At 40.4% G+C, this 22,632-nt stretch overlaps 1 protein-coding gene across 3 annotated transcripts in view; it reads right to left on the reverse strand.

The window, feature by feature from the left end:
• Positions 1-22,632, reverse strand: part of LOC111665725 (tenascin-like) — a 57,707-nt gene that overhangs the window by 6,991 nt on the left and 28,084 nt on the right. The window contains exons 7-10 of one of the 3 annotated variants that reach the window (XM_023420793.2): positions 8,300-8,453; positions 6,903-7,172; positions 3,813-5,231; positions 2,025-3,677 (exon numbers count right to left, since the gene is read on the reverse strand). In XM_023420793.2, the coding sequence (XP_023276561.1) occupies positions 2,025-3,677; positions 3,813-5,231; positions 6,903-7,172; positions 8,300-8,453 (3,496 nt within the window). Of the gene's footprint in view, positions 1-2,024; positions 5,232-6,902; positions 7,173-8,299; positions 8,454-22,632 lie in introns of all 3 variants that reach the window. The other 2 variants (XM_023420792.2, XM_023420794.2) reach the window with 2 other exon arrangements.

Here is a 22,632-nt window from a genome sequence, read left to right on the forward strand (position 1 = left end):
GGACAGCAGCAAAAGAGACAATGGTGACATTTAATAGTTAGCTGGTCACTCAACCCTGAAAATAAAAGCATGGCAGGAATAAATGACGTCGAAACAAAGAAGAAAAGGAGACAATTTCACAAGATAATTAAGGAGGAATGAAAACAAATACAGTCAGATATTAATTCAACACAGTCAAAAGAGCTGAAAGTGAAGATTCACATTTAAAGCGTTAGGAAAATTATTTTGAGGACAGCTTTTCAACCTGACCAGAGAGGGAATGATTTTCCATTTAAAAACTAATTACACTCTTAAAAAAAAGCCAAAACTCTCAGAAGGGCTGGGTATCACTGAACAAACTAAATGACAACATATGCATTTTTTGATGATTGTGCAACACTTGCAAATTTGTATTACAAAGAATTAAAATCTTCTTTGTAATAAAATTTGCAGTGTTAAATATGTTCCATACTGTCAACCTGTACAGTACTGAGACATATTGTTTCTTGACACCCAGATCAATTTAACTGTAAAATATCAACATTTAATTCTGAATCTACTATTTGATTCATTTTTTTTAATTACAATTTGTAGACTTTGCAATTGGATGTAAAAGGTGAAGTTGACAGACCAAATGTACAGAGACCAGCTGTGGTCTTACCCTGGTTTGGGTGAGTGGTGAAGGGGTGTCAGTGAAGCTGGTTGTTAGCTTACCCTGAATGAGAGAAGACCAGAGCAGCAGTGAATGAATGGTGTTGTTATGTTGTTACTGATTTTTTTTTTTTAAACTCTCATTTGATGTCAACTCAGTTGGCCGTACAGTAATACTGCACAGACTTCAAAACTGGGTTTGGCTCTCAGCATGGTGCTTAACTGGTTCAAATCCTATCTGCAGAAAAGGAACAATTTTGTCTCAGCAGGTAATTAAGCATCTGAGTAGACCAACATGATGTGTGAAATTCCCCACAGTGGAGTCTTTGGACCTCTTCTATTAACATTTAACGTACATGCTTCCGTAACCAGCTATCATAATTATGCAGATGACACCCAAATTTACCTTGCTCTGTCACAGGTGACTACAGTCCCATAGATTTGCTCCTCAAGGGACATTAATTGTATGCAAATGATCTTTCTCCAGCTGAGGGCAGACAAAACTGAGATAATTGCCTTTGGTGCAAAAGACGCAAGGCTGAGAGTTAGCACTCACCTCAACTCTCTGTCTCTGAAAAATCAAATATCTTCTCAGTATTTGGATAGAAACTTGAATTTCTTTGAAGCAGTAAAATACTACCCAAGACACCAATAAGTATAGAACTTGAGAATCAATCAGCACAGAATATCCAGCTGATCCACAGCTCCAGTTAGCCAACATGCTAAAGGAAACTGACGCTAATGCTAACATGCACCTAGAAGCCAATACAAACTTGAGAGAGTTTACAATATGACGAACTGTGCCAATGTATATCCGTTGACATCAAACAATTGAGTATGTTTTTATGTGTTTATAATGTTGTATGACTGCTAATTCATGAATACAAGTATTTCACATATTCATGAAAGCTGAGGAGTGAGTGCACAAACAGCCTGAACACAAAACACAAATTCTTAATGGGTTTTTTCAACATCAAAATCTGCTGAAAACAAACAACAAATTAGATTATATGTCACTGAATCAATGAGAAAAACATGGTTGATGTGTCTGAAACTGTAAATACAAGCTTACAGTTTTCAAGAGCAGCACAGCACTTGAGCTCTTGAAATGAAAATGGAGTAGGCATTTAGTGGGTAAGCAAATTTTTCCAGTCATACTCAAGGTAAGTGATGATTAGTTAACAATTGATTATGTGTTTTAATCAGTTCAACATAAAGTGCAATTAAGATGTGACATACACGTGAACAGCTTTATAACTCTGAACAGACTGAGATTGATTACGGTAGCTCAAGAGGAAAGAAAATTGTTTGTAGAGGCTTTACAACATTGACAGTAATGTTGTAGCATTGTACAGTAGTAATTTATGTTGTTCTACTGTCACAATGACTTGTACCTGTACTGATGACAAGCTTGTGCAGTCTGGACAGAAGGCCAGGACCCTTTCCAAGCAAGGTCACGGTGTACTCAGTCTGAGGAGGCAGATCCTCAAAGTGGAGGGAGCGAGCTGAACCAGGAAGAACTTCTTTGAAAGTTTTGTCACTTTCTAATGAAGGTGTAACTGTTGTGCTGCTTTGTATCCCTGGAATATGTGTTTCGACACTTTCTGGTACTCTGTTTTCATCTTCAGTGCTCCTTCCAGATTCTGGTTCTTTGGTTGGTAGATGCTTTCCTTCCTCTTTATTGACGTCCTCTTGTTGTCTGTCCTGATCTTTCTTCCTTTCCTCATTTTTTGGTTTTTCAACTTTTCTAACTTGCTTCCTAGTCACAACAAAGTTTTTGTACTTTCCTTCCGGAGTGTCCCATACGAGTGTAAATCCATCTGAGGAGCGGTTCGTCACTCCTACGTAGTCCAGGGGTTCCCTTGTGACTCCAGTAGAAGAAATATCTGATTCCATCAGAGGTTTGGAATCAGCACTGCTTTTCCGTTCAAACACCTTTTTGGCAGTATTATTTTTTTTTGGATCTTCTCCCTTTTGGCTTCCACTGATGTATTGTCTCATCTGCGTGCGTTGTTGTCCTGTCATAATTCTTGTTGGTGGTTGTCTCCTTGGAAGTGTGACTGGTCTTGAGGCTCTTGAATCAGAGTTAGTTTTTTTGTAAGCAGGTTTACCTCGAACGGTAGGGGCATTATTTTTACCAGCATCGACTCTCTGTTTCTGGATGTCAGAGTCTAAATTAGAATCCGGTGTGCTAGTTTCTCCTTCCCCAGATTTAGTAGTTTGGATTGGAACACTGTCCTCCTTTTCTGATTTGATCTCTGGTCTGACGGTATCATGGTCATCTATCTTGGCACTTGGAATTATATCTGCAGTTCCATGTTCTACTGCATGTGTAATTTGGACTTCTTGGGTAGGCCTGGGGACATCCTGTTTTCCTGAATGGTTATCCTGGATTTCAGGGGTACTATCATTTTGCAGTTGGCTCACTTGACTTCCAAGAGAGCCTCCATGCAACTTTCTTACTGGGAAAGGTTTGCGCATGACACCTCTGTTTGGATGTTGAGGTGGTCTTAGGTTTGGACGTGTTCTGTTTTGAAAAGGTCCACCATACAGTTGGGCACGACGGAAGTAACCAACTTTGGTGGGTGGGCGATGGGAGGAAGGCATTTCACTACCTCTAAGAGTCTGATTTAACTCATTGGACACACTTGTTGTGGAGATTTTAGTCCCAGATCTATCTTCATTCTCCTCTCCTACTGACTCTGTACCTGCAGCTGGGTAGGATTCTTTGGAAACAGGAGAGGAAGTGGCTGGCAATTCAGTGGGAGATATCTTTTGTCTTTGTATCTCTGTTTTGGGATTTAAAGTTTGAGTGGGGTGAGTCAAGAGCCTTGAACGAATTCGATTCTCAAGAGATCCCATGTTTGGAAAGGGTCGACGCACAAATCCATCCTTTGGAAGAGGGCGGCGAACTGGGATTCGTCCTCTTTCTGTCAGCATCTTTTTCTGGTTTTGTTCAACTCCAGAGAATGCAGGTGTAGCTGCCCCATATTTGTCCCCACCTGCATCCCTGACTGGAGTATTTACCTCAACTGAAGATGATTCCTCTGAAACAGATGAAGACGAAGATTCATTTGTGGATGTATGTCTGGACTCTGACGCTTCTCTAGGGATAATGTTCAAAGGAAGAGGGGAACGGTGAGGAACTCTGGAATTTAGACGGGTTTTGTTGTGAAACAAACCTAAATTTGGGCGTGGACGACGTATGAAGCCCCGTTTTGGAGGTGTGTGGCGATAAAGAGGCACGCCACCTTCTCCTGAGGGTGGCTGTGGTCTTCCTTCTGATGATGCAGACTCAGTGCTGCTTTTGCTGTTAACAGCATCTAGTTCACTGCTTCCAACTAAATCTGATTTATCAGAGCTGGAAGAAGAAGATGACGGATGCGACAGTGATAGTGATGTTAGTGACGATGATGGCAAATTTGATGATGACGAAGGTGAAAGTGATGGTGATGATGAAATTAAATATGTTAAAGATGATGATGGTGCTGCTGTTGATGAGGATGAAACTTGTGAAGCTGATGCTAAAGACAATGGGGATGAAGATGATGGCAGGGATGATGATGGTGTAGGTGATAAGTGTGAGGTTGATGAGGATGATGATGAGGACGAAAATGATGACAGTGGCTGCAGTCCTGTGAAAACTGGTTTGGACAGGTGAACAGAAAATGTTGTGATATTCATAGTGTCAAAAGTGTCTGTCAGGAGTTTATGTAGAGGATCTTGTGAATAGTCAACGTCTGTATCTGCAGCCAAGGGTTTCAGATCAGAAAGGGTCGTACCATCTGTTTCAAAGGGACGTTTATCTGAACCCAATGTGTTTCCTACCAACACTGTCCCATCCCCTCTACACCCGCTGCCTCTGTCCTTAAGGGGTAATCTGATGTGCGTCACTTTAATTTTGTTCAGACATTTCTTCTCCTGGCTCTGAAAAGTCCCAGTTGGCTCTGAAGACACTGGATCAGTGTCCTTTCCTTGGCTTGCCATGCCAACATCTGGTTGCTCTTTTGGTTCCTCTGAGCTACTTTGTCTGTTTGTTTCTGAATCAGTTCCAGACATTATAGCTGGATTTTTGTCATCCCTCCTCTCAGTGCTTGATGCTTCAGTGCTAGGTTCTTTTACAGTCAAAGTTATTGTCCTGTTTCCTATTTTGGGGGCACCTGTTTTAGGTTTTTTGAGCACTATTGGTGCTTTCTTCTTCTGCCCCACTAGGGGCTTTTTCAAAGGGCCATAGCCAACCTTTCTTTCTCCGGGCACAACTCTGGTTGTGTTGAAACGGAGAGGCCCTTGGAATTTTGGCTTCCCAGGCAACGTGAGTCTTTGAGTGAGTTTGGGCTTGGTGCCATTTATCGCCATAATCCTGCTGACCAGAGGTTTAGTTCTTGCAATCACAGAAGCTGAGGAGTCTTTGTTAGGTCCATTGATACGTCCAACTTTTACAGAGTCAGTCTCTCTCTCCTCCTCCTTCCTCCCCTGTTGGTCATAGACTTGCACTTCAGGTAATGGGTTAAATCCTTGGTCCACGTTGCCAACATCTTGTCCCGGTGCTAGTGTGACCTGCCTGGTCAAAGATGCCGTGGTAACCCTTGGTAATGATTTCCCTGAAGATGTGAAGGGAGTGAGCATTTGGATTCAATGTTAAGGTCACTGATGTTATTAATAATACAGAAGACATTATGTCCAACAAAGGAAGGAAAAGCAGTTTAATATTCATTGGCCCCATTTACACTTGTCATTTCAAGTGTCTCATATTCAGATAAAATCCTGGTAATCCCTTGTTTACGCTGAGCCACATATCTGCATCTCTGTTGGCCAGATTATGAATCTGATCAATTCCTGGCTATGTATGAATCAGGGTCAGGGCCATCCTTCGGGTGGGCCGACCCACCTTCTTCTAGGAAGCTGACCTGAAGCTGTTTGGTAACTGCCAAAAACACCAGAAGAACCTCTGACCACAGACAGTTTATTTACTGTTACGTCGTAACACGCAATGCTTTCTGACGTAGTTACAGCAGAAACACACATCTTTGTTAACATCTGACTAGAACGCATCTCAGATTTCAATCTGTCTCGAATGCTTCATGGATGTATTTACACTTTTTTGAGAGCTGAGACACATGACATGACTCAGTGTAAACAGGGTCATTATGATACTTTTCAGGAACCCTGATTTACAGCAGTTTGTCAGTGATTGTGCAAGGGAAAACAAACAACTTAGGACTGTGGTCTCCGTGTAGAACCTGAAAGAAGAAAATTGAAATATAATTAAAAATTCTGAGGTTCGACAGAGGAATTCAACACGCTTTGGTGTCTGTGTCACTGTTGAGAAAGGAAATTTAACGAGTTAGGAAAACGGAACAGTTTACAGAATATTTCTTGCTTCATTAACTTTCACAGTAATGTTTCTCCATACTGCAATGAGTTTTATATGATGTGTTCCATTTAATACTGAGGTGTCTGGACAAATAAAGTTTCTCAGTTAGCAAGACTTTTCTCACCTGAATAAAGTCTGGATAAGACAAATTTAACTTGTTCACACTTAACAGAAGAAAGGTCGAAGAGTCCTTGCAGCTTGTTCAGGAGATTTATTTCCTTTTCTTCCTTTGAGATAAAAGTTTTCAATCCCTGTCTGTTTTTCATACTGTCTCTTTTACCTATTTCTAACTTTTGCTTTAGCAGTATTGTCAAAAATTGGGTAAGTATAAGATTTTCAGACAAGATGAGGAGTGAGTTAAACCTTTTTATAAAATTCTGACGAAACTTGTTCAGAGTCTTCTGGGTCATCTTCAAAAGGAATTGCCCTCAAGCTTAAAACATGAAGGGTAAAGCTTATTATTATTATTCTTATTATTCTATACCTTTCTTATTTCCCACAAATCACATGAAAAGACAAAAAAAACCCAAAAACAAAACAGGAATGTGTTGGTTTGTGGCTCTCAGCTCCAAGCACTTTGGACATGTAAATCTCTAAAACACTTCATAATTCCCTGAAACACCTGCTCACTGTAATAGTGATTGGGGACTATTTTAAGCAGCGGATTAATCCACATTTGGTGCTCCAGTTAGTATGACCTTCCATAGATGCGCACTTAAGAAAGGTAGATTTGTTTTCTACTCCAGCATACTGGATACAAGCTGCTGTATGTGTTGGAGCATATTTCAACAAAAAAATGTTAGAAAAACGTACTGATACTAAAACCTGTTGTCACATCTGCTGATCTAAAAGTGAATTTCATTCATCTGCAGAGAAACTTATTCTCAGTCCTACTCACCAGGAACCGCTTGGGTGGTTGTTGGTTCGCTCTGACTCGTGCCCTTCTCCGCCACAAGGATGATGTCATACAATTGCCCCGCCTCCAGCTGCTGAATGTGGGCGGAGTCTTGGTTAGCTGGGACGGTGATTTCTTCACTGCTCCCTGCTCCATCGCTGGGCGTGATGGTCAAACGGTACCTGTCAATCTCACCCTGCGACTTCTCCCATTGGATCACCGCAGACGTCGAGGTCGTCTTGACGACTCGGAGGTTGGTGGGACCGGAGATGACTGATAATGGAGAAGCAGAGGAGGAAAAATGGCAAAAGGCACAACTTACAGTTTTTACAGTCTGTCTTTTATCAGGTGACATGTAGCTTTAGGAGCATGACGATTGTGAGAAAAATTTTGTGGTAAGTTTGCATCTATTTGTGTCACTTTTTCGACTTGTTTTTTTGTTGTTTGTGATCATTTTGTGTCTCTTTGTAATCATTATGTATCTCTGAGGTTGTCTCTGTCTCTTTTTGGTAATTTTTTTTCTCTGGAGTCCCTTTGTTTCTCTTTGTGACCATTTTGTGTCTCTGGTTGTTTTGCACCTTTTATGGTTGTTTTTCTTTTATGGTCATGTTTTTTTTCTCTTTCTAGTTCTTTTGTTTCTTTTTATGGTCTTTTGCATTGATATAATTTATTTAGCATATCTTTGTGGGAATTTTATGTATTTCAACTGATCTCAATAACCCTCAAACAATAAATATTAACAGATACTTCACACAGAGTTTGGCCCATTGATCACAGGCCCAGGAGCCCAAGGGGTCAGGGGGCTGACTTCATCCATGTTTAGCAGTGATTCCATGGGGGAAAATAGGTACACAAACACTCTTTCAACCTTAAATTTACCCTGCAGACTTGGCAGTTATGATCCTGCAGCCTCAGTCTTTCTGCTCACTGTTGGCCGCTGGGCAGAGTCCCTGCAGCCATCACAGATTACATCTTTCACAGGAAGGGCAACGAGAGGGAAATGTTTAAACTATCTCTGCCAGTTTGGCCATTTGAGCTGCTCACATCTGCCAACACATTGGTCAGAAAATCCCTTTTCTAACCAGCACACTTGAAACTGCACTTTTACATTTGTAATCATGACCTGTCAACTGCGGTATATTCATGATTTCCCTGTCTGCCATATTTGATGAATGTGGCTTCTTCAATGCAGGTATGCAGCAGATGTATTGCACTGGTCAATCAATAGCCTTCATTTCCATTACATTTAATGTTTTCAACTTTCCTCCAGAAATGTTGTTTTTCTTGTGAATGTAAAACACTTTTTACTCTTAAAGTCTTTGTTCAAATTGCCTGAGAGGACAAATACAGAATCATGGGTGTTGTCGTCAATAAAGGACAAAAAAAGTAAAAAATCTCACGGGTCATGAATTCGGCGGAGCTCGCGGTTCCTCTCCTGCCATCGATTTCTCCAGTGATGGTGACGCTGTACTCCTGACCGGCTGCCAGTCCCGTCTGAGTGAAGGTGGTCAGGCCGCCCTCCACCTGGGCGGTTATCTGCTGGTCACTCTCCTTCTACGGGATGAAGACAGAAAACAAAGAACAGTCAGTAAGTACGCAGTGGACATGGAACAAAGTCCAGCAGCTTGTAAACTGTGTGAGGAGCAGATGAATCTGTTACACCTGTTGACTACCAAGACGACTTCACCAAGTATTTTCCAAACATAAACAGCTGTGGCCGTGCAACACAGTTTACACAGAGGCCATGACATCTAATACTTCTGTCTTTAAAATAACATGACAAAAAAGAGCACTTTCTCTCACTTCCAGGATTGAGCCAATCAGAAGAGAGGCTCTTCTTCTGATCCACCTCATGTCGTCAAGTAGAGGGAGTGTTTTCCCCCCACACTGACAGCTGATGATTAACTCCATTACTCCAAGGAACAAACACATTCTCAGTAATAAAAATAATCACAGTCTAATGACGGTGAGGGGGCATGAAGAGATCCTGGTCAGACCTGGTCAGAGTGGAAACACTGCGCTGTCTGCAGGGCGTCCACGTGTGTGCGTGTGTGTGTTTGTGTGTGTGTGTGTGTGTGTGTGTGTGTGTTTGTGTGTGTTTGTGTGTGTTTGTGTGTGTGTGTGTGTGTGTGGGCAGAGACTGACACTGGTTCTGTTGTATTTCTCTTTTCTGGAGTTTCCAAAATCACATTTTACTGAAGCAAAACAGAGACAATCCCTTTATGTGATTGAAAGCTGACATACTCAGTAACTCAGTCACTGTGCCCAGAAGCCAATTTAAAATCCAGCTTCTCAGAGCACAACTCAGAAAAAAATAGCCAATAAAAATAAAACCTAAGTTGCAGTTGAGAAACCACATTTGCAAATAGCTTACAAATGTAACTGGAATCCAAATATCTTATATGACAATGAGATTCTTAAATCTTATTTAAAAAATTGTTTTTCAATATTCAAAATTTACAGTACTACAAAACAGTTTTTCATTGTAAAAAAGGCCTAAAACAATGAACATTATTCATTCATTATTATTAATTAACAGCTAACACTAACTTTTTCATTAAAGTGGACCTTCATGCTCATTTCCAGCTCTGTATTTTTATTCTGGGTCTCCACTAATGCAGCTCTGCATGATTCATTCTTGGGTCTCCTTAAGAATCCTCCTTAAAAGGCCACTTTGTTCTGATTGGCTGAACCTCTGGAAGCCTGACGACAGACGGCGTATCCAGCACTTGTGAGCACCGCCTCATCTTCTTACCAATGTGGAGGTTCTAAAAGCAAACTTTAATTAACTAACTAATTAACTAGCTAGTAACTAACACTATGTAACAGAAAATAACTGATTGGAAAATACGTGTCAAATTCATCCGCACATGTTTGAACTCAAATCTGATCCAGAATATGAGAGTGGAGCATGAACATCCACAGCCAGGATGTCTCTGTTCGGTAAATATTACCATTACCTGCTTATTGTGACATAACGCTAGATTTAGTATTTCAATCTGAATCCGTATACAAACATTTTTTATATATATGCCCCCATTAATATTTGTACATGGTGGAAATGCACTAAAATGCCAACTAAAGTGGAAAAGGAAAAACTAAAGCTAACGTTGCTAGTAAAATTTATTCTGCACCTTCAGTTATTTATATACAAAGAGAATTTAAGTTTCCACCAAAAAACAAAACAAAGCAAAACATTACCAAAAAAAAAAAAACAGTGTCTTTGCGACATGGTGACACACTAAAACTAGCCAAACTATCACCAACCTCTGCTCTGACTAGCTTTGTTTGAGGGCGTGCCAAACTAACCCATAGGTGGGCATTATACTAATATTTAATGTAGTGATGTAGATAAGTTGGGGAAGAGAAGCCTGGTGGAGATATGAGGTATTGCAGGCCCTTCAGGAGTTTTCTATAGGAGAGAATAACTCCCTTTGCCTTGGACTTTGGTAGGACTTTTACATTCACAAAAAGCTGCAACACACTAAGGGAAAGGGAAAAACAAGCCCTAAAACCTCTAGGTGCAAAATTTTCTTGAATCTTGAAAATTATCTTTTCATGAGACTATCCCCAGTAAACATTGTAGTCAGAAAATGTTAAATCCTATTAACAGGAGGTAGGTATTTGGGAAATCTGCTTATTCACTTCTTGAGGAAGTTACTGCAGTGAACAAGAAAGTCTTTGTAGAAATTACACAAACAAGATGTAACATGTTAATCAGTGAGCTTCAGAGGTGTTGCTAGGCGGATTTTGTTAGCTTTGGACAGAGCTAGCTGTTTCCTCATATATTTCCACTCTTTATGCTAAGCTACACTAACTGGCTGCTGACTTTAGTTCATATTTACGGTGCAGATGTGAGAGTCACTTGGCAAGAACGTCAATAATTTCCCAAAATGGTGATCTTCTGATTTAAGACTCACAGATGGGCTTTGACAGGTGTACAGCTTTATCACAGTCAGCTGTGGTAGATGCTGCTTGACCTGCCCACTTCATCTCATCCCAACGTGAATTTCCTGGCTCTAGAAACTATGTGACAAAGATAAAGTTATGCTCCAGCCCTGCAAAGACAGTCTGTCTGAAATTATTCTTGTACCTCTGCTCTATGTCTTCTGTGTTTCATGTACTGTATGTTACTACGTTTGCTCATCTTCAGTCAGGGACATTTCACACCGTTTGAGGCTCTTCAATCCTAAAAAAGCAACAAGTACTTCTTATTATAATTTATGTTCTGGAAAGCCTGCAACTTCCCATGAATTAAGAGCTGTGTCTTACTCAACAATTACTCAGCTGAAAGTGCTGCGCTGACATCTTTTTCTTTTTTAAAAAAAATTTTTCGAATGAATGGATACCGTGTTGTGAAGTAAATGGACCACAGCTGGTTGCCACGTTAGTTAATATGTTGGTTGCCTGGTGATGGGAGTTTCAGAGGTCGCCTTGGATCAGCGTCGATGTGTCAAAATGCTTTCATCCATTTCCATATGAATGAGGGTGACATCATTAAAGCTGAGGCTCCAATAAATTCATGATACGCTTTAAAACAAGTCGAGGCTCTGTGGCATCTCTGTGGGGCGTTCAGGGACGAAGAGAAGGGGGAGAAGGAGGATGAAGAGGACTAACTGGGCCACTGAGAGACGCTCGGTCTGCATCTTTATGGATGTTTTCCTGCTGGAAAAAAAATCTCAAGTCTCTGAAGATTCTCCTCCAGGATTTTTCTCTGTTTGGTGCCATCAAATGTGTAAAAACAGCTTGTCACATACATTGAGACAGGTTTTCTTTAAATGGCAGCTGTGAGAGAAGTATTATGATCTTTAGTTTAAAGGTCCCATATTATATAAAGTTAGATCTCCATGTCTTCTTTGATTATAAAACAGTTCTAGGTTCTATATTGTATATTCTATACTGTGAAAGCATCAAAATGCTCAGTCCACAGAGAAATGCACACGGCCTTTATTTAGAAACTGAGCTTTAAAACGAGCCGTCAGGATTTCCTGAACTTTGTGATGTCACAACAAAGCGGTCACTGCCCCCAGCCCCGCCCACCTGGACCCACAATCCAACCTTACAGGAATTTGTTTCTGAGCGTTTACCTGAAATCTGCTATATATTTTATTGGATCACTAAGAAAACAGTCAGCCAATCAGAAGAGAGGCTCAGAGCCTCCTCTCTTATGATTGGCTCACCGACCTGTTGTTACCAGAGCTCCAGAGAGAAGCCTGAGAGAGGAGATGTAAAACTACATTGAGATGGTTTTTGGTTCTTAAAACCACAAATATATCTTCTTATGGATCAACACTTCAAATAAAACACAGGAAACATGTAAAATATGGGAGGGACCCTTAAGATCTCAATCATACACTTTAATGTGAGGTAAGGGCGGATGAATTGAGTGGAGTTAAAACTACAACATTTCCCTTTAAAATGGGGTGAAGAGTAGATGGAAGAAGGAGAAAATAGAAAGACTGAAGTAAAGTGCAAGTATGTAAAATTTGTACCAAAGTACAGTTCATGATTAAATGTACTTATCTGCTTTTCACCACTGACAGATGTTTTTGTTTCGCTGGGAAATGGACAACTGGATGCGGTTAATGTTAAAGTGCTTTTATGTTGAGAAAACACTGTCACTGCATGACTGTGAATAAAAACAGATGTTACATAAATCTGTTTTCAAAAATGATCGATGAGGTTTTGTTTTCTGAGTTTTATGTGAATAGGACACCAGAGGATCGTTCAAGTCGCCGCTGTTCGTAGCGACTCCACGACAGATCGTGATTATCAGTTTTATATCCTGTAAATGTGTGTGAACACGATAAACGTCATCAACAGCACAAACAGGTGATATTGGTAAAGCCAGCACTAATGAGCTGAAAAGGTGGAGTAATTACAGCAAGTTCATCAAAACAACAAAATACGTTGAGTGTTTTATAATCTGATCAACATTACAGATGTGTATTAATCTGCCATCTCTATGGCTTGGTGAGGTTGAGGCAACTAAATCTACTTTGTTAAAATTAGAGAAAAATAACAGGCAGGGTTAAAATAAATACTGTTGACTGTGGATATAAAAACTGCCCAGATGCTTTGTTTACTTGTCCATCTAAGACTGACATCCATCAGTCAAACTGCACATGAATGCCTCATCTAGAGGAAACTCTGGGTCCAGTGTCATGTCTTGAATTGACGTCTTTACTGAATGCATCAGTGCATGATTCAGTAAAACTGAATGACCTGCTTGAACTGCAGTGGCCAGTGATTTATTCTGGTTTATTTCAGTTATAATGATTAATCCACATCCAGAATAAAACTGCAATTTAGTTCTGAATTAACTTCCCTTTATTCAGATAACCAGTCACACAACCACTGCTGGTTATACTGATGGTTGATTCATCCTCCCCACTGACATAAATGTCTCCACTGAAATAGTCATTTTTGACTGTGGACCTTTTTATCCATGTCCATTACAGAGACAGATAGATGTCATTAAACTTCAGTTTTTGCAGCTCCACCACTCATTAAATGTCATTAAATGTTTCATATTGTGTCCTGCAGCCTTTTCTGGATATGAGGAAAGATTGAGGAGTTTTTCTTACTCTGAAGTCATTCCTGTGTTTGGCTCAGATTCTCCTTCTGATGGAAGATAAATTGCTTCAGGCAAGTTCCCCTCAAGAAATATTCTTATAATAGAACACAATTTTGTCATGATGAGAAGCTAGTTTGTCTTTATATGGGGGTCTTAGTTCCAATAAAGGGAAATGTTAAAGGTCTCATATTGTACAAAGGCAGATTTCCATGTCTTCTTTGATTATAGAGCAGGTCTAGGTTCTATATTAATACTGTGAAAATATCAAAGCGCTCAGTCCACAGAGAAATGCACACAGCCTGTATTCAGAAACTGAGCCTTAAAACAAGCCGTCAGGACTTCTGTAACTTTGTTATGTCACAACAAAGCAGTCACCGCTCTCAGCCACACCCCAAGCCCCGCCCACCTGGACCCACCATCCAACCTTGCAGGATTTGTTTTCTCTCGAGTGTTTACCTGAAATCTCCAATATTTTTATTAGATCACTCACAAAACAGTCATCCAATCAGAAAAGAGGCTCAGAACCTCCCTTCACTCACTGACCTGTTGTTACTAGAGCTCCAGAGAGAAGCCTGGGAGAGGAGATGGTTTTCGGTTCTTAAAACGACAAATCTTCAAACTAAACACAGGATAAGTGTCAAATATGGGCCCTTTAAATCAAAAGCATACAATGATATTTCAGACAGCAGTGTTGTTCTAACTTTGTGGTAACAATTTGTGTTTATCCTTTTCCTGTTTCAAAATGACAGTACCTAAGTAAATGAAGCCAGTGTCCCATTTTTCAGAAGCGTTTCCCAACCATGCTTACATGCACACCACCAGTGTTCACCAGCTTCATAAAGATAAAGGTTTTTCCCAATTTGGGGGAGCCCTGACCTCGACCCCTGTTCAACACCGACTGTGAGCCAGACCAGACCAGCATCACTGTTGGACCTCACTAATGCTTTTGTGTCTGAATGGGAGTGAATCCCAGCAGCAAGTTCAACATCTGCTGGAAAGACTGGAACCAGAGGAGTGGAGGCTGTTAGAGCAGCAGATTAATGACCATTGTTCTCTAGTAACATGTTCAACTTTCACACATGGGCGTGATGTTCCACATACTCCTACATATTTTTGGCCATGTAATGGCCACACATGGAAATTTTTGCCAGTTTATACAGATGCTTGGAGAATAACATTTTTCAAATGTGAATTGAATGTAGATATTTAAGATGTCCTTTCATTTTAGAATCATATTTTAGACAGGGCTTTTGTTTTCAGGTGAACTATTTACACATTTTTTTATTTAATCAATCATTTTTTGCTTTCACTGTCATCAACATGAGCTGCTGTCAACAATTAAACAGTGACTAACATGCTGGTACCATGACTCTGAGGTTAGCAGGAATTTACTCCTACAACTTGTATCTTTTTATATTCGTTGTTCCATTTTTAAGGTTTCCCATTCCCTCCTCTCCTGCTGCAGAGGTCATATGCAAACAATGCTGATGCTTTTACTATTTCCATATTAATGAATGAGATGTTATTATCACTGAGTGACTAATAATTCATGACAAACCCTCCAACCAGTACAGACTCTGTGAAGTTCATCCAGGGCAACAAAAAGGTGGAGGTGGACGCGCTGAGACCTTCAGATTCTTGGTTGTTGGATTTTGTGTCATTGTCCTGTTAAATTGTTTTCTATCTGCAGCGGTCTGAAGTGGTTTATCCCTGAGATTATCCCGTCTTCATTGATTTATTGTTGCTGAACAGCATCAGCATGCGATGATGATTTTAACTGCTTTCATATGATCAACAGCGACAACAATAAATCATGTCGACTGGTTCTGTTTACTACCAAACTGTGTTCATGGTGATGATGTAAAGCTCTTTTTTAATATTCTTTTGAGACATTTTAAAAAACCATTATTGTTACCAGGAGACCTAAATTTCTGGTGAGCTCAGAGGGCAGAGATATTCCTAATCCTGCGGTCTTAATACTGTCTTCCAAAGTTTGTCTGAAGTGCACATGTTTAACTTCTTAATGTCTGCCAGACTGACCAGTGATGTCATCTTTACAAGCTCATGTTATTTGGTCACATTTTGTTCAATGACCCACAAAACTATTTCCTGTTCTAGGCTGAATCTAGAATGTTTCTGGATGGGGAAACAAAAATATTTCTTGAATGAACTGATGCAATGAAAAAGTAGTAGTGTCAGTGTAAACATAACACAACAAATATCTGAAATTTCAAGGCCACCGCTTTGGTGTTCAATACACTGTGATGACACTTGGTTCAAACGTTCATGTTCCCATCAGGATGAACTGTAATAACTATATTGATCCATTGACCTTTTATCCAATGCCACAATCAGGTCAATGTTTTAATTTGTTCAAAGCTTTGCTTTATGATCAAATATCTACAAATGAGCCTCGGTTGTACTGTGAATTTAGTGGTAATTGGTGAATGTTAGCATAAACTAAGATTGTCAACATGGTTAACATTGAACCTGCGAAACATCAGCATGTTATTGTGAGCATGTTAGCATTTAGTCTTGAACACCAACATGCTTCAGACATCAGAAACTTTGATTCTTGTATTTGAATAATTTGATCAATTGATTCGTGGGTTTTTGGAAATACCATAAAATAATTGTGTTTTGGGGAAGGACTGCAAAAAATACCCCGTTATAAGATCCCTATGAATGGTATTGTACTTTATCTCTCTGAAGATGATGTAATGGGAAGTGACAATATTTGTTTAAAATACTGTTACGCCTAAAGAAATCTATTAGGACCTGGAGGGAGGTAGCACCAATGACAATGACCAGTGTCTAATAATCATTTAAAGAATCTCTTCTTAATGGAAAAACATGTTCAGGCTACAGGACAACAAAGCAGCAATAGCAGAAACGAGCTGCAGATGAACCCATCAACCCGACTGTATGAATGATGGACAAAATGTGAATCAATAATGTTTGGTTTTTGTTACTGTCATTGTTTAATGTTGCAAATTTTTTGTCAATAAAGATTTAAAGGAGCTATTTGTAAGTTTTGCTATCACTACATAGCCAACATTCACATTAACAGCTGTTTACTTACCAGTCTAGAAGAAAGGTTGCAAATTCAGCATTAAACTTCATTCCTTTACTCACTAAGAGCTGTCTCCAGAGGTGGAAAGCAATGCTAATGTTTTGACTCTATCACTTCTTTTTATCTACTAAAATTAGCATGCTAACCAGCTAGCCCAGGCCCAGTTATCCCATATTGTCACTTTCCGATACCAAGTCACTGTAGCGTCCAGTCTGTCCTGAAGAAGTAGCTGCTCAGAGGGCGTATTATCACCTGTTGTGTTGTAAACACGATTATGGCTGAAGCTCTTGGCAAAACTGGTAAGTAAACAGCTGTTAATACAAACATTAGCAATGTAGCAAAAGCAAAAACTTACAAACAGCTCATTTAAGTGGAAAAAAGCAACATTATATGCCTTTGTACATCCTCACAGACCTACTGACATGATTGTAGAGCCTCCGTTTTTGTTTTAAATTATAAAAAGAATTAAGAAAATATCGAGAAAGACCAGTACTGAGCTTATATACGGGCCTAAACTGCTTTCAGTGTCCTCTTATTAATATCTTTCACTTTAATGCTGTAAACTGGAAACAAAAAATATTTGAGGGATGTTAACAAGCTCATACATTATTTCTATAGTCCAGACTCCTCAGACTCAGTTTCTTTCTGTCGATCGTCAGATACAACTCTCCCTCTGTCAGCTGTTGTGACAGTCTGTTGTCTATCTGTTGTTTGTCTGGCTGAGGGAGGGAAACATCTCCCTGCCTCTCTCTCTTTCTCTCTCTCTCTCTCTTTCTCTCTGTGTCACAGCTGTGGGCCGGCGGTGATCTCAGCAATCTGGCAATTGCCATGTTTTTGACAGTGTTTACATGTTTCCGTAGCAACAAGCATCCCACATCTGCATCTCTTCCTCCCCAACCTCCGAGTGTTCAATTCATTCTCTGCTCCGCTCTTTTCATTCTGAGCTGTTCTACTGTGCTGCCTCTGAATTTCATCTGCTCTGCTGTAGTCTTTGTGTATGTTCTACTCCCTTCTAATCTATATGTTTATAATAATAGAGGATTGTGGGTGAAATCTTTGTTTGCCAATGGTGCTACATCAGACTGTGGCACATGTCTACTGATGGTGGACTAACAACTTAAAAGACCAAAGACAACCTGCCTTAAACATCTGGATTTTAGGACCAACTTCTCAGAGTGTGACTGATGCTACAACCCATTTCTAACAGCTAACACAACCCTGTCTCTGGAAATTATGTTTCTATACAACTAAACCGCAAAAGTAAATACATTTTGTAGGAAACATAATCTCTGGCTGGATTATGTTCAAAGGCAATGCATTTGATTTTCTAAATACGTGAATTAAAATCATTTCCACAGAAATGTAACTAGATGACAATTGTGTTTCCTGCAAAATATATTTGCTGTTGCAGTTAAGTTGAAAACGTTTTAGGACACAGAGTTGCACACACTTGCAGGGAAATGACAGGTAATTTGTTTCATATACAACAAACAAACCAGTCAGACGACAACATGAAATGACTCAGAATACACTGATGGAACAAAAAAAAAAAATGTGTTTGAGTTACGCCCAAATATTATATTATATATAATATATTGAAAATGTGACAGTGGGAAAGAGGGACAATGTGAGTCTGAGGCGCAATGTGACAGATAGGTCAAAGTTTAGTTGCACCCATCTCTCACAGTGTGACCTGCAATGACCCTGCAAGGTCACTATTATCAGAAAGTGTGTCGAAGCCTGTGCTGATGCATTTTAATAGGATGGATCTACACACCACATTTATACCCAGTAGCAGTGTAGGTGTGTTGCTGACTGACTTTCACACAGATGCCTTTCATTCACCTCCTTGTATCTGTAATTCATGTTTATTCATGCAACTTTTCACAATCTCTCCTAAGCTTCAACCACAGTGTTTGCTATACAGTGATATTGTACAAGGATGTGGTTTTAAAATTGATGGCATTAGATGTTAAAGAATAACTACACCCTCAATAATAGGATATAGAGCCCCCCCTCTCTGCAGATAATGTAATACAACAGAGGTGTGAGGGAGGTGTGGCCTCTTCACTAACCCACCCTGAGAAGCTATACAGGTCGTTTTAACCCTCTGATATGACCCATAGTATCAGAGGGTCTCCTGAAATAGCGCCCCTACAGCGGCAGGCGTACTGGACCTCAGTTGTCATGGTTACAATAATAAACACGCAGACTGTACCGACAGCTCGGTATCTACCTTTGTCGCCATGGCTACAGTAATAAAAGTCATGGCTTGGTTAGGTGTAGGAAAAGATCATGATTTGAGTTAAAATAAGTCCTTCCTCAACAGTACACAGCCTTTGTTGTCATGGTTACAGTGATAACAGCTAGTGTCACATGGGAATCGGACACCGCTCTTCTGTGTCATATTGCTGTGTTTTGTTGACCCATCCATCCACCACAACCTCCTCCAAACATTGACAACTTTTCCCTTTGCTCCTGCCATAATTACTACGACCACTAGATGTCGCCTAACAACAAAAAGTAACTATGGGTCATATTGACCCGCTAACACAGACGACCTATGGGCTCGTTTTTTACAGGAGGACAGTCTGGAGCACATTTATGGCCCTCTGAGTTGTTACCTGTGTTGTAGTTGGGCTCACCGCTCTGCTACATTACCTTTCATCAGCCCTACATAAGTTCACAAGACAGTTATTGACAGGCCCGTGTGTCGTGTTCCCTGTCACTGCAGAGACATAAATCTGCTTCACTCATGATGCTGCTTATCAATCTTGCTCATGGTAGTGACACCAGCAGCTGCTGTATTTGGAGCTACAGTCAGTCACTGCTCTGCCTTTTCATACTGGCTGCAGCAGCTGCTACCACAGTCAGTGAGGTCAACATGTGAATTATACCCCAGACTCTGTTCCTTCACATGAGGGAGAAGCCAGAGAGTTCAAATCCAAGCCGACACATACAAGCTAATGCTTACACACACAGTGTGTTTGGTTAAACACAAACATCTGCTGAATTTACATGTGATCATGTGAACAGTGCGACGACACGACTTTTAGTTCCTCTCTGAAATGATGTACTGTTATTTTACTCATTCTGTTTATTTAAAGTTACTGATCTTTTCCACTTGGTTCTATTCTCCTCTGTTTCATTTGTTTTTGTTTCTATTCTAATTGGATTTATTCCCTTTTCTCCTCTCTCTCGTCTCTCACTCCCGCTTTCTGGTTCACATGGACTCCAGTCAGGATCATGTCTCCTCTCTGTGGGTTCATAAAGACGATCATGACTCTTCTTTTTGTTTCCATCACATCCTCTCATCACCTCCAGTCTTAATCCCTCTGCAGGGCTCTTCAGGCATCCCCCCATCACCGACTCTTCATTATCATCCTCTCTCTCTCTCTCTCTCTCTCTCTCTCTCTCTCCCTCTGCAGTTGTGGGTGGTTGTGGATATTTTCTGGTGTCGTTGCTCCGGTCCAAAGTCTTAATCCCTGATGATGTCACCACGGGGAGCCACGGTTCTCTTTACAGCACGGGGCGTAGCTGTAGCTGTGTGTGTGTGGGAAAACATGTCTGAGAGACATGCAGTCAGGTGGTAAAACTGTCCAGTGTGTGTGTGTGTGTGTGTGTGTGCACGTGCAGTAATCTAAAGCAGGGAGTTGGTTTCTCTTCATCCCACTGACTGTTTTCATTTTGACTGATTTAGAAAGTGAAGTTTTCTTTGTCCGGTGGGCTGCGCTCTCTCTCTCTCTCTCTCTCTCTTCAACAGAAATACCAACACAATTAGTAATTTTCCTCTTCTTTAATTTCTTCTGCTGCAGATTGATCACACATGTGGACGGACCTGATGAACAAGTGAAGCAGACGTTACTGGTTTCTGTAGGAGTGATGCATCTTTCTTTCCTCATAGAACAAAATGACCGTTATATATCTGAGCGTACATTTTCAACAGATTAATTCTGGCCTTTAGTCAAAACCACTGACTTTTTGCCAAGTGTGAGACCAGTCCAAGTCCAAGAGGTTTTGAGACTGAGGTTCAAACCAAGTCAAAACGAAGACAAAACAAAATCCAGAAACAAAACAGTGAAAATATTTTTTATCTTGTGATCGCACTGTTTTTCAGCTATGATATGACTCCAGTCACTCAGTACAGTCCTAAGATCTAAGTTTCAAATGTTGTAATTTTTGCTAAAATCCTGATGATGCACATGTAAATAACTATTATATAAAAGAGGAAGGAGAGCTGACAGCTGAACCTCTTGCACGAGAGGAGCTAATCAGGAAGCCAACAAACAAACAAACTAACAAATAAGTAAAAAATAAAGTCAACCAGACTCGTAACAGGCGAGCTTAGAGGGCTCAGTTAGAGACACGAGTACCACTCAGGTCAAGTCCGAGACAAACCATAATATGGATCAAGTCCGGGTCAGGACTGTGCACAAACAGGTGTGAAACCAAGTCCAGACCACGCCCCGAAAACAGAGAAAAAACCAAACCAAACCAAACACCTCAGTTCCTCCGCACAGTCCTTTGGATTCAGAAAAGTTTTTGCATTATTTACTAAAATCGTTATAATACTCGTTACAATGCGTGAAAAATAAGAAACGATCTGCACTTGTAAATGACGCAGCCGCCACGATGGGCCAAGATGTAAACACATACACAGATGCAGACAACCGAGACCAAAGACAGACAAAGTTAACACAGTGATGAGACAGAGACAGCAGGAGACAGATGAGAGAAATGAGACAGGACTGTACCACAGTGATGCTAAAAACTGGGTTCTAAAACTAAATCAGGTGTGAAATACTCTTCATGGTCCCCTGGAGGTTTTAATGTTCTCAAGACAAAACACAGCAACAGAACACAACAGCATCCCGATCGTTCTGCTGTTCTCAGTGCTGGGACTATTAATGTAAAGTTTGTCCTGTGGGAGGCATCAGAGCCAACACCAAGATCATTAGCTCAGCTTTTAGTGTGAATGTGCTCATTAAATTTCATGGCTGTGACATCATGAGAATATATGAAGTGCAAAGTGAGTGTATTTTTTTTTTTTACTGTGTTTTAGTTTGGTTCACCAGCTGCAAGGAGGTGGAGCAGCTTGTCTTCAGGGAGGAAGAAATACTCATCGGGGTGCGTTTTGTTGCTAGGCGACATCTAGTGGCCGTATTAAAAATGAATAATTATGACATGGCAAAGAGAACAGTGCGGAGACGTAGTGTGAAGAGAGACAAAGTCCACGTTGGGAGGAGGTTGTGGTGGATGGATGGGTAAAAAAAAAAAAAACAGCAATATGACACAAGAGAGCGGTGTTCGATTCCCATGTGAAACTAGCTGTTTATATTGTAGCCATGACAACATTTGTTTAACGTTGACAAAGTACCCTACTTATTTGAACCCAAATCACATGACCGTAAGTATAGTAACCATGGTGATGAAGGCAAGTATGCCACTTTCGGTACAGTCAGCGTGTTTATTATTGTAACCACGACAACCAAGGTCTGGTATACTTGCTGCAGTAGGGGCGCTATTCAGGAGACAATCCTATGGGTCGTATCAAAGTGTCTGTTCAGGTTGGAGGACTGGTTGATTTTATCGTGTAAATGAGTGTTGACCACCTCTTAATATTTCTTTTGTAGTACAGTTACTATTTTTTTTTATATTATGTACTACAGGGCTCAGAGAGGTGCTTCACTTTGTTGTGTGACTATAATGATGTTCACTGAGGTTCACCGCGGCGGGTGTCACAAAGATGGGACTCACACGCAATGACACAGTCAATGTAGGTTTTTTTTTTCCTGCCTTTTCTGAAGCACTGATGCACGATGCTCGATGTCCGTAGAGCCCATAATGTTCATCACATGCCAAAACATGTTAAACTTGGTGATGTTAGTGTTGTTGGTCAAACCTCACGGCTCACATTAACTTTAACAGTCTGGCACCTGAGTGATCTGATGCTGTCAAAGAGACTTTGTTGCTATGTTGCAGTTTGTGTTTGTCCAACACAACCAGCGTGACAGATGATTTGGTGCTCTGCTTGTTGCCAATGACACACGCCCTCTGTGTCTGGTGAATTAGCTTCCTGTGAG

Source organism: Seriola lalandi, unplaced genomic scaffold (genome assembly GCF_002814215.2).
Source record: "Seriola lalandi dorsalis isolate HSWRI2012SDOR001 ecotype SW California unplaced genomic scaffold, Sedor1 jcf7180002054657, whole genome shotgun sequence".
NCBI classification, from domain to species: Eukaryota; Metazoa; Chordata; class Actinopteri; order Carangiformes; family Carangidae; genus Seriola; species Seriola lalandi.